This window comes from Quercus robur, chromosome 2, assembly GCF_932294415.1.
Source record: "Quercus robur chromosome 2, dhQueRobu3.1, whole genome shotgun sequence".
NCBI lineage: Eukaryota > Viridiplantae > Streptophyta > Magnoliopsida > Fagales > Fagaceae > Quercus > Quercus robur.
This window is the reverse complement of record NC_065535.1, coordinates 29,204,423-29,216,950: the sequence shown is the minus strand read 5'-3', so window position 1 is coordinate 29,216,950 and position 12,528 is coordinate 29,204,423. Positions and strand designations below refer to the sequence as shown.

Below are 12,528 nucleotides of genomic sequence, written 5' to 3'. Positions count from 1 at the left end.
AAAAAAAAAGAAGAAGAAGAAGAAGGCAACATCTAGGAAATCCAAAAAAAAAGGGGGGAGGGGGGGGGGGGGGGGGAAGAAGAAGCCAACGTGCAGCACAAGAAAGGAAAAGAAAAACGAAAAAATAAAAAAGGGAGGAAACCTCCCATAACACACACAAAAAAAAGAAGGAATTGGACGAATTCAAATGTGCAAAAGCACAAGACCATTTTTGTTCATTAAATAGCCTCATTTTCTCCTTTTAGTTTTCTCTCCAATTTGGGGAGAAAACTTTTTGGTGGACTAGGGGAGAAAACACCTGGGTTCTACCATTTATTTTCCTTCCTCCCCACCCAACTAAACACACTCCAAAAAGTTTTTCTTTCCATTTTCTCTCCAAAGTTTTCTATCCACCCTATTTCACCTCTAAACAAACACACCCTTAGATTTGGTCTTGTATGTTAAGAAAATAAGGAGAAATTAATGAGAGAAGAGAAGAACAAAGTAGGCTTAGACTTAGAGGCACGAAATGATTGCTATATTTAAGATGATATTTGCCTCCACTCGATTGAGTTTACTAAAGGGTTGCAAGCAAGTTAATTTCAGGATACAACTAAGCCAATATTCTACAAGTATCAAACTTAGAGAATCTTGTAAATTTCTATATACAGTGTGCAAATTATTTTTACAAAAATTAAATATGACTTTTTATTCGTAAATAATAATGTGATACCAATGAACACTAAAAAGTCACATTTCAAAAGTCACTTGTTAAGAGACACAACCTTTAAAATGTTGTTATGATTGTTACTATTTGTTAGGAAAGTAAAGTTCAGTCTCCCTCAATTTTTTTGCAAAGTTTTGCAGATAAATGATTTTCTGTCATGATTTCACTTAAGCAAACTCATTCTCACTAAACGTTTAAAAAAATCAGATGATAAAAATTTCACTCGTCACTCAACTTACTAAAATTCACTAAACAAGCCTCCTCGATCCTTAAGCATTCTTCGCTCTTTCACTTTTAAAGTGAGATATTCTCAGATAGTACAACCTCTATATATACACAACATTGTATGGCAGTCTCTAACATTTTCTCTTTAGCAAGGGTTGGTATTTACTATTTATAGAAAAATAAATAAAAATTCAGTTCTTTAAGGACAAAACTTAGGTACAACACCTTAACTAAAAAAATACACTTCCATCTCATAAGTAAAAATTCACATGACAAAATCTTAAAAGGGGAACCTAAAAAACAGTACCTAAATACTGTACCTAAGTCTTGCCCGTTCTACAAATAATTGGGTTGCTATTCATGCAATCTCGCTTGAGCAAGTGTTTAACAAGAGTCTCAAGTACTTTCTATATGAATTCTTGAGCAAAAATTTTTTCGCATCGATTCCTCTTAAAGTGAGAATGATTGATTGATTTAACTTGAACGAAAATTTTCAATAAACTAATGTGACATATTTTCAACCTAACTCAAATACATCAATTTCAATCCTTTATTTACTCTATTTTTATTACATTGAATTAGCTAACATCCAAAACCTAACAAATTCCCCGTTTGAAAATTATGTGATAAAAAATTACAGTAGAAGACTTAATTAAAATTACAAACTCAATGTAATACATGCACATCTCATAAACCACTGAACAAACTAGACCTACATTCTATTATGTGAGGCTTGAAACCTGTCTTTAATGAAACACAAACAAACATATTAAACGCAAAGGGAACAAGTATAGACAAGTTTTGCTTTGAGTCGGTTCAATTGTTACGGATACATCACTTATCATCAATCATTCTATAATGTTTTAGATCAATATTAATACCAAACCCACGATGGTGTGGAAAATCCCATAGAGCCAATACCTTTCATCAAGGTTCTATGCATAGAAAGTAGATCTTTATTGTGAATTCTTTTTTTGTAATTTTCTTTTTCATAAAACAAAAGGTAAATAAATAATTTATATTCCTTGAATGCATGGAAGATTGATATGCACTCTCAAGAAGCAGGAGAAAAATTGAACACTAGGACTGCTCTTGAAAAAGAAAATTAGATGTCCGATGTGGTTTTAAAATATTACTACCTTCTCACTGACAATATATTTCATGTTTTCATCTTCCCTGATCTCTGGCCCATCATCATCATCATCTCTCACCTAGAAAAAAAATTACTTCAGATTAACTGACAATTATAACCAACCAAACACTGTCCAAAAGAAGATACTGTCTCGATATGAACTAACTTGATAATTGGTGGTAAAGATTAAAAAGAATATTTCTTACCAGTGATGCTTACGCTTTTAAATCCTCAATATCGAAGTTCCAGGCACTAACTCCTCGCTGGTTCTCACTCTGATAGCAGCAAGACAAGACATTACCACCAAAGATAAGAAAAAGAGTAAAGTAACATTTTATTTACAGATATCTCTGATCACTAAATGTAAGATATTACAAAAGCAACATTTTCCCAGTTTTTTATTTACACTAATTCTAGTCTGAGCAAAGAAACATTTATGACATAAACGAGATTAATCTCTAGCCTTTGAATGATCCACAAAGAAAAAGAAAACAGCTTACATATCTTCTTTGTATAATCATTATTATCAATCTGCAAAATAAGTTAGAAAACACACCAAAGCTGGATAAAAGAGCAAATTCCAAATCAGAAATACGAGGTGTTGGCATGCATCGACCATAGGAAACCCCTCGTTTGGAAAGCCCTACACTCTAAAACAGATTGTTTTCTCTGTTTCAATATTGTTACTCCTTTTTCAACAGTTTTCTATGGATTAAGAGTCTTCAATAATCATTTAAAGAAAAATATGAAGTTTTCCTCTGATCTAATGGCTTCTCCTGGATTCAGAATTTAGGATGGACATACCCGGTCAACTACCAAATCACATACTGTTAGGCTAAAAATAAAATAAATAAAAAATAAATATTGTTCATGTGGCCCAAATCTGGATCAGTGGCCCAAATTTTGAACAGCGTAAGCCTGGCCCAAAAAGTAAAACTTGCGTGACCTGTTATAACAAGAGAATATCAGTCAGTTATCCACTAAGTCTGAGAGCAATAGAAGTTACCAAAAAATAAGGAGAAGTGCAGTAACTGTTTTGTCTACTATAAATAAAGATTAAAAGTATTATCACAGGGTACAACAAAAAATCTGATAAACTTGATTCACATACCCAGTCAATGGAAGGATAACTTCATGTTTGTAAGTGCGCTTGCCTCACATGAATTATCAAAGTATAGTTTTGTAATTTAACTTTGGTGTTTGTGTGACTTGAATTTTTCTTATTTGTATGAACTTGAATTCTGAATTAAGATATCTATATATCGTGATTATATTGCTTGTTCCCTTATTTTTCTTAGTTGAATATTTTGTACTTTTGAAGTCCTATTAGTTTAGGCAGTGGCAGAGCCCATCAATTTGGTGCGAAGTTTTGTCTAATAAGTAGTTTATTCCAAGAAAGTTTGTATTCTCACAAACACATACATGATTGTAACTTAGATTCCTCAGTGGCAATAAAGCGGCACACATATTCAAATAGGGGGCAGTTGTCACTGATAGTTACTTGATCATCTTAGTTGAGGTTTTCACAAATGGACAGAATATGAACAGGGGAGGGGGGAAATTGTTGAAGTTCAAAAAAGCATTCTCAAGAAATGCAAACAGTTGAATATTAGAAAAAAATAAAAGACAATTTGCTACATCATCATGACCACAGGTAAATCAAATTTAAGTTCAAAATAAATGGCGTGAACTAAGGTTTATGACCTGTGATAGAGCCTCTGGTTCTGATGAAGGCATTTTCTTTAGAGCTAGTTGTGCTGCGTCTTTAAGCTGCAAAATTAACCAATGCCATCAGACAAGCCCACCAGGTCAAGTGAAATTATGAATGTTGCATTCCAGCAGTATGATGGTTAACCTGGAGGACTTTTACACAATTCCAAAGGGGTGGCAAATCAGCAAATAATTTCTTCACAGAAAGCTCTGGAGACTTTGCATGCTTGAAAAAGGAGTGTTTCAATAATTTCTCTGTTGTTGGCCTCTTTGCTTGATCTTTCACCAGACACATTGCAACCATTTCTTTAAAAGACTGATCACAACTGGAAATCCTCCAATTAGAATATTATTCCATAATATAAAGACATTGAAAGACGGAAATCACCAACTTGTCGAGTGGATCTTCATTTCGTTACCAACTTGTCCCTGCCAAAACCTGGCAGAGATAGCATTCAGATCATTGCATAATTTTACCGGTAACTAGAATACCTCCATCGTATAAGTGGGAATAAATTGAGCCATCGCTTTGATGAGGACTTCCTTACTAGCTCTAGACAATAGTTGCCCTTTCCATCCTTGTATTTTTTTTCCAAAATTTATCATTTAGATAGGAAAAAGCTTGATATTTTGATCTGCCAACAAGATTAGGTAGCCCCAAATAAGTCTCAAACCGATCAACCTCCCTAATTCCCAAAGCCATCTTGATCCTTGCCCTCTATTCACCCTCCGTATTGCAGTTGAAATAGACAAATGATTTCTCAAAATTGATGCATTGCCCCAATGAAGTTGCATATTTCTGTAGTACTTCAGTAATAGCCTACACTTCCTCCAGATTTGCCCGACAGAATATTAATGAGTCATCAGCAAATAATAAGTGGGAAATATTAGGTGCTCTTCTGCATGTGGATACCTCATGAATCCACCACTCCTCTTCTACCTTGGCTAATAATGATGAACAACCCTTTGCACACAACAAGAACAAATAAGGTAATAAAGGGTCTCCTTGGCGGATCCCCCTAGAAGGCCGGATATTACCATAAGCTTATCCATTAATGCATACTGAAAATGTAGGAGATGTCACACAGCTCATGACTCTATCAATCCAAGTTTCAGGCAACCCCAATCTAGACATAATACCCTTTAGGAAAGGCCACTCTACTCGATCATATGATTTACTCATATCCAATTTTAAAGCCAAAGGACCTGTTTTACCCGATCTCCTACAATGCATGGTATGCAGAGTCTCATATGCTACTAAAACATTATCAGTAATCAAACGATCTAGAATAAACGCACTTTGGGTGCGAGATATCAACCTTGGGAGAATGAGCTTCAATCTATTAGCCAACACCTTAGAGATAATTTTATAGATGACATTACAGAGGTTGATATGTCTATAATCAGATATCCTTTCAGGTGACTTAATTTTCGGAATAAAAATAATATGAGTATAATTAATTTTAGGTAGCATAGAACCAGAATTCAGAAAATCTAACACAACAACAGTCACATCATCACCTACTATATGCCAAAACTTTTGATAAAATAAGGCATTCATACCATCAAGTCCAGGAGCCTTTGTTGGTCCCATCTGGAACAATGCTTCTTTGATTTCTTCTGCATTATATTCACTAGATAATACTTCTAGCATATCGATAAAATATCCAACATAAACATGGGAGGCGTAATATAGTACACAAAAGCCTCCTACTGAGAGCTACCCATCCTAGCTAGAGAATCAGCTGCTTGGTTGGCTTCCCTGAAGTAGTGGTTAAGTCGAACTTGATGGAAAGCTTAAAGAGTGTCCCTGCATTTAGTCACCAAAGTCTGGGTTAGTCTATTAGTGGAAGGAGGGGAAGATATGAGATTAACTACATCAGAGGAGTCCACATTTACAATAAGACTGTGTATATTCAATTGTTTTGCCATGCAGATTCCCTCACGCAAGGCCCATAATTCAGCCATTAAGATCGAAGTGGTGCCTATTGGTTTTGAGAATCCTTAGACCCAGTTTCCATTCAAGTCATGGATTAGGCCACCTGCACTAGCGTGGCCATTGATGATAGAAGCGTCAGTGTTAAGCTTATGCCAACCTGGAGGGGGTTTGGTCCACTTAGCATTTAGTCGAGCCCTTGCATGAGATGGATTGGTCGAGGCTGTCAGGAAGTGAAATTCAAGGGCTTTAGCTACACAGTCTTTCTGAAGCTACTGATTTGGTTGCTTTGCTTGATAAGTGACATAGTTTTTGTTAGTCCATATGGACCATAGACCAAAGAGAAACATAGTAGGCCATGGAATGCTGTGATGCCAAAAGACTAGGCTAGAGTTGCAGTTTACATGTAGCCATTCTAAGCGGGGAAGGCCAAAGGAGGTGTAAAGTCCTGAAGGTGGGCCAAGTTGATTCCAAGAACTGACCAAGAAAAGGCACTCTCTAAGCATGTGGCTTATGGATTCGGTGTGAGAATTACAAACAGAGCAGCGCTGATCTAGGCTTACCCCTTGAACCCAAAACTTCTTTTACTGGAATGCTATTATAAGAGCAAAGCCAGATAAAGAGAATGAATTTTGGAGGAACACTGAGTTTCCAAATCCAGGAAAGAGCGGGAGTATTTGGGTTCAAAACATTTAAACCTTTTGCTGCATTGTAGGTAATCCGAAGGGAGAAATTACCATCATTAGTGAACGCCCATGCAATTACATCATTCACCTGGGAATTTATGTTTGTGGGGATAGCTTGGATAAGCTTAACAAGATTTTCCGGAAGTTCAAATGAAAGCTGAAGATGCCAATTACCGTAATTATTGATAGCCCGACTTACTAGCTGAGTTTCCTCCCCAAGATTGAGAGGACCAATTAATTGGGCTCTAAGAGGACCATTTGAGATCCAATTATCATACCATAGGGAGGTAAAGGCCCCTGTGGTGATCACTTCCCTTAATCCGCTGTCCAAGAGAGGTTTTGCAGCTTTTCATGCTGCCCATGTCCGAGAACAGGAGCTATTAGAAGTCCATGGATTTCTAGTGGCATTATTAGAAAGGTATTTTGCTTTTAGAACATGAGCTCAAGGGGAGGAGTTCTCTGTTAGCAATCTCCAATTAGGCTTTGCAATGAGCGCAAGATACCGCGTCCTTGATTTGTGAATACCCAACCCACCACGATCTTTTGGTCGAGTAACAGTGTCCCAGTTCACTAGGTGTATCTTCCTTTCTTCAGGAGTTGAGCCCCATAAGAAGTTCCTGTTGGCACGGTCAATTTCCTTGCAAACTCTACTTGGAAGCAAAGCCCCCTGCATGACATAGTCAGGGATTGTGCCTGAAGAAGACTTGATAAGAGTCCTCCTACCTGCAAGGGAGAAGAGACTTGTTTGCCAGCTTGCTAGCTTCTCCTAAACCTTGTGAATGATGTAATTAAAATCTCTAGAGTCGCAGTCAGAGAATTTTAGCAGAAAACCTAGGTATTTGTCAAATTTTTGTGTTTCTAAGATTCCAAGAGAGCCACATATATCACTTCTAGTCTCCTCCGAAGTGTTTTTTGAGAATAGAACTCTAGATTTTTCCTTGCTAACTCTCTGCCCAGATAATCGACAAAAGGCAGTTAGCACTTCATCAATTGCCTCACTGTTCTTGAGACTAGCTTAATCGAAGAGCATCAAGTCATCAGCAAAAAATAGGTGAGAGAAAGTAGGGCCTGACCTAGAGGCTTTGATAGGCTTCCAAGTGTTGTTAGCAGTTTTGTCTCGAATAAGGAGTCCAAGGTACTCAAGGTACAAAATGAATATGTATGGCGATAATGGGTCTCTCTGGCGAATGCCACAGGATGGACTGAAGGCAGGGAGCTTACCACCATTAAAGAGCACAGAAACAGAGGTTGAAGAGATGCAATCTATGATTATAGCAATGAGATTTGAGAGAAAATTAAACAGTACAAGAACTTCCCTTATAAAACTCCATTCCAGATGGTCGAAAGCTTTTTCAAGATCAATCTTTAACGCCATTATGCATACCTCCCTTTTTTCTTTTCCATGGAGTGAAGAATTTCTTGTGCTATAATCATATTGTCTAGCCCTTTTCTTCCAGGGATAAATGCGGCTTGGAGTGGGGAGACCAAGTGCTACATGTGGGGCCTTATTCTATTGACAATGATCTTGGATATCGTTTTGTAAATGGATGTGCAAAGACTAAGGGCTTGTTTGGTTTTAAAAAAATGGTCACTCATCACTCATCACTTAGTTTTCATCACCCATCACTCATCACTTATCACTCATCACTCAAAATACCCCAATTTCCTGATTCCACCCGTTTGGCACATATTTTCAACTTTTCATCACTCAAATTTTTTTACTTTTTGTGGGATCCATACCTAAGCAATGGTTAGAGACTGCTGTTAGCCTACCTGCCAAACCCTCATCTCCCACCATTTTCTTCACTGCACATTTCATTTTGCCACCACCACCGTCACAATTTAACACAAAAACTCTATTCACAGTTTAATCAAAGAAGTACAAACAACAAAAACTCTCAACAATTTAACACCACCTAAAGCAGCTCATCACCCCAAATTCAAAACTCCATTCATACTTATTTATGATACACCACGAAGGAAAAAAAAAAAAAAAAAAAGCTTCCAGATCAAAAACGAGCTTCCAACGGAGTTGTTCCCAGCGTTGACAACAGAGCTTCCAAATCAAATCGTTTCCAACGGAGATCCGCCGTTGCTGTGGATGCCAATTTCGACGCTCCAGCCAAATTGAAGAATGAGTACAATAGCAGCGATGAGGAGAACGAGCGCATGGTGGAGCTTTTCGGCGTGTGATTGAAGATCGATGCCGATGATCTCTCAGCCTGGGTCGACGTGTGAGCGACCGGTGGGAGAAGAACAAAAAAGAAAGAACAAAAAGAACATTGAATCAGAAGAAAGCAAAAAGAACGCTGTACTCATTTAGTAATCAAATTTGTGTGAGTGGTCGGTGAGTATGAGCTTTTTGCTCTGAAGAAGAACAGATAAAGAAGAAGAGAGAAAAAAAAAAAAAAAAAAAAGTGTGACCGATGGGGTGTGACTGGCTTTTGGGGCCCACAATCTCCTCCTATTTACGAACATGCCACTGAAAATCAGATTTTGAGTTGAGAACAGGTTTCACCTGTTTTCATTTTCCATGATTGTGATCCGGTTTTTTGAGTGACTGAATCATGAAAACAATGACTGGAAACTCATCCAAACAACTACTCCTCCGTGGGACTCACACAATTTGGATGATGGGAACAGAAAGATATCACTCAAAACTCATCCCATACAAACAACCTCTAATTGGTCTAAACTGACCCAAGACTTCCGGGCCGTTTCTTTTTGGAATGAGAACCACCAAGGTTTGATTCAGATATGAAGGAACAAGTTTAGTTGAGTAGGTGGTTAGGACTTCTTCAATGACTGCTGGTCCGAGAATGTGCCAAAAATGCTGAAAGAATCCGGCATGCAACCCGTCCATGCCTGGGGCTTTATAGGGCTTTAAAGAGAATAGGGCCTTGTGAATTTCTAAGGCTGAGGGCATGGCTGAAAGCTTACAGGACTCCTCTTCAGTGAGGGCAGCAGCCCAATTAATGTCAATATCTTCAGTGGAGACACAGGCCGGGTGTTGGGTTTGGTATAGCTCCTTGAAGCCATTAAGGATAATATCCATCACTTGATCCTCATCATGACTCATCCCCCTGTATGATTCATGATCTTCCTAATTTTGTTATGTTTCCTCTTTGTAATTGTTTTCATATGGAAGAAGGTGATGTTACCATCACCAAAAAGTTTGCCAGTCTACCTGAGATTTTAATGCCCAAAACTCCTCTTCTTGATTGAGGATAGAAGCATACTCAAGGGAAAACTCTTAACTTCCGTATTCACATAAAAAGTCAATCATTGTGACTAGAAAATAGTCAAATAAAGGGATTGACTCTCCAACAACCCATGGTTCTTTACAATTTAGAACAACAATTGCAATGACAAATCAAAGAATTCAAAAAAAACTAAAACCCCCTAAAAATAAATAATAATAAAAAGGATCAAAACATTTTTCGGCGTCTCAAGCTCTTAACAGAGGCTTTAGAAACCAAAAACCCCAACCCAAAACACATCACCCAAATCCCCATATCAACGGCCCATCTCACTCCTTCCACATCCATCTCGACCGTATAATCTTCCCTCAAATCTCCACCGTCCGATCCACTCTCCTCCTCACCACAACAACGACAACAGCCGTCCGATTCACTCTCCTCCTCTTGCTCTTCTCTCTCCTCCGGAATCTCCTCTAACCTTGCACACTTCTTCTTCGTCCTTCTATTACTATTCTTCACTACCATCTCCACCTTCTCATTCATCGCCACGTGTCCCTCCACCGCCACGTGTACCTCCGCCTCCGTAACTCTAACCTCACTCTCTATCGCACACTTACACTCCAATTTCCACTCGCTACCCTCGCCTTTTCTGAAAATCCCCTTCAAGACCTTCTCGTCCCTCAAGTAAACTTCAAATCGCACCGCTTCGTTGGCCCGAACCCGTTCTCTGCTCCCGAATATAACCTCGTTCTCACTCCTCGTCTTCGCACTCACGACCCGGTGGAGCGTCACGAACGCGGGCGAGTCGGGTCGGATCGTCGACCCGTCCACCTCGAGCACGTTATCATTTATACGAGGAAGGTAAAGCAGAGTCAGCGACTCCGGTATTGGTTTCCGAGTATCCAGACCCGAGAACCGAACAAAGAAACCTCGGATTCGCAAAGGATCTCGACCGTTGGATTGGTACCCGTGATAATAATCAGACGACCTACACATCTTCTCCTAGCTCTTCGATTTTGAGATTTTATTTTTCTTCTGAAACGAATAAGAACAACGTTGTTGGTGTGAACTGTGAAGGGTTTTACTTTTTATATATATATACAGAGAAAGAGGCGGTGGTAGAGTTTGATACGGAATCAGGGGGCGAGGAGCACACGGTTTTTTTGTTTTTCTTAAAATGCTGACGTGGACGAAACGACACTATGATTATATACGAAACGACAGGGATTTTTATGATTTTTTTTTTTTTTTTTTTTTTTTTTTTTTTGCCGCGTGTGACGTGAGACTTTCCTGGGGGTTTCAGTTTGTAAAAGAGTTTCAGCTGGCGCCGCTGACTACGTTATTTGTGGATTTTTCGGAGATATTTTTTTTAAGGAGATTTGACTGGTTGTTTGGGAGGTACACCAATTGGGCTTTGTTTTTTAGTGTTCAAGTTGGACTTGGAGCGTGTGTTTGAGTCTACTTGCCTGTTTTTTTCTTTTTTTTTTTGGGCAACTTGTGTGAAAGATTCAATGTAATGGGTCGGAAGTTGCAGGGAAACAAACAGAACAAAAAGATATAAGAGAAGCACAATTATTTACTCCTTTTTAGGTGCATAGTTTTTTTTTTTTTTTTGGGGGGGGGGGGGGGGGGGGGGGGGGGGGTGTTGTTAAAATATGTGCATAGTTTCATAGTTTGAATGGCATCTCAAAAACTCTGAATGAGATATCCAAATCCAAAAGTAATTAATCGAGGCAAATTATGGGTGAGTTTGATTCAGCTTTTTGTAAAAGTGCATAATGAAAAAGTGGAGTTTTGTTAAAAGTACATAATGTAAAAGTGGAGTTTCAAAAAACTGAGTGTTTGGTAAAAACTGTTAAAAAATGCATAATGAAAAAGCTGAGTGTTTGGCTAGCACTTATAAAAGTGGTAGTTTGAGAGATAAATTACCAAAAATGACAATGTATATATAAGAGAATTTATTTCATACTTTTTTTTTTATGTGAGTTCGTTTCATACTTAAATCAATTACTTCATCATACTTAAATCAATTTTTCTCTTTCTAAAAAAATTATTTTTTTTCTCACCAATATTAGCTAATAATAACCTACCACTTAAAATTTATTATGAAAGTATTGTGAAAATATTGTGATAAAAATTGATACTAATTTTAATTTTAACATACTATTAAAATTATTTTTTTCTCTTTCTAAAAAAATTATTTTTTTCTCACCAATATTAGCTAATAATAACCTACCTTAAAATTTATTGTGAAAATATTGTGATATAATTTCTTTTTTTTTTCTCTCTCTTTTTTTCTCTCCACACACGTGGGCTCTCCTTCCTTTTTTTTCTTTTTTTTTGCCCTCTTTTTTTCTCTTCCACACACGTACCCATACTCGTTTCTTTTCTTTTTTCCTTCTTTCCTCTTTTATTCCCTACCATACCAGCACTTCAGTCCAGAACATTCCACAACTCTCCTTCTTCTTTTTTTTTTTTTTTCCTCTTAGCACTTCAATCCAGAACATTCCACAGACAGCTCTCCCTCTTCTTCTTTTTTTTTTTTTTTTTTTTCCCTCTTAGCACTTCAAAATGAACGAAGGAATTTTTTTTCCTCAGTCCTTTTCTTTCCAGAAATTTTTTTTTTCCTTCGTTCGTTCCACAGTGAGCTGAACCAAACTCACCCAACTCATCCAACTCCAGAACGTAACCTTAAGTGCTTGGATCGGGAAGATTGGATGATCGGAACCAACTCCAGAACTTATCCTTCTTTTTTTTTTTTTTTTTTCTTGTTCTTGGATGATCGGGAAGATTGGATGGTCGGTAAATCTCCCCCCCCCCTCCTTTTTTTTCGTCAGTCTTCTTGATCCGCCAGAGGGTCTTGATCTACTATTGTTCTAATTTTCTTGTTGTTGTTGTTGATCTGCTGTTGATCCGAAAGAGTTGTTGTTCTA

General features: G+C 37.7%; 1 protein-coding gene across 1 annotated transcript; it reads right to left on the bottom strand.

The window, feature by feature from the left end:
• Positions 1-9,666: 9,666 nt before the first annotated feature.
• LOC126713223 (uncharacterized) lies at positions 9,667-10,681 on the bottom strand. Its single transcript, XM_050412920.1, has one exon. It carries the CDS (start codon positions 10,589-10,591, stop codon positions 9,824-9,826), a length of 768 nt encoding a protein of 255 aa, XP_050268877.1. The 5' UTR covers positions 10,592-10,681; the 3' UTR covers positions 9,667-9,823.
• Between the last annotated feature and the right edge of the window lie 1,847 nt (positions 10,682-12,528).

What these genes read in the sequence shown, in the direction of transcription:
- LOC126713223 (XM_050412920.1), bottom strand. Translation starts at nt 10,591, where the DNA reads ATGTGTAGGTCGTCTGATTATTATCACGGGTACCAATCCAACGGTCGA.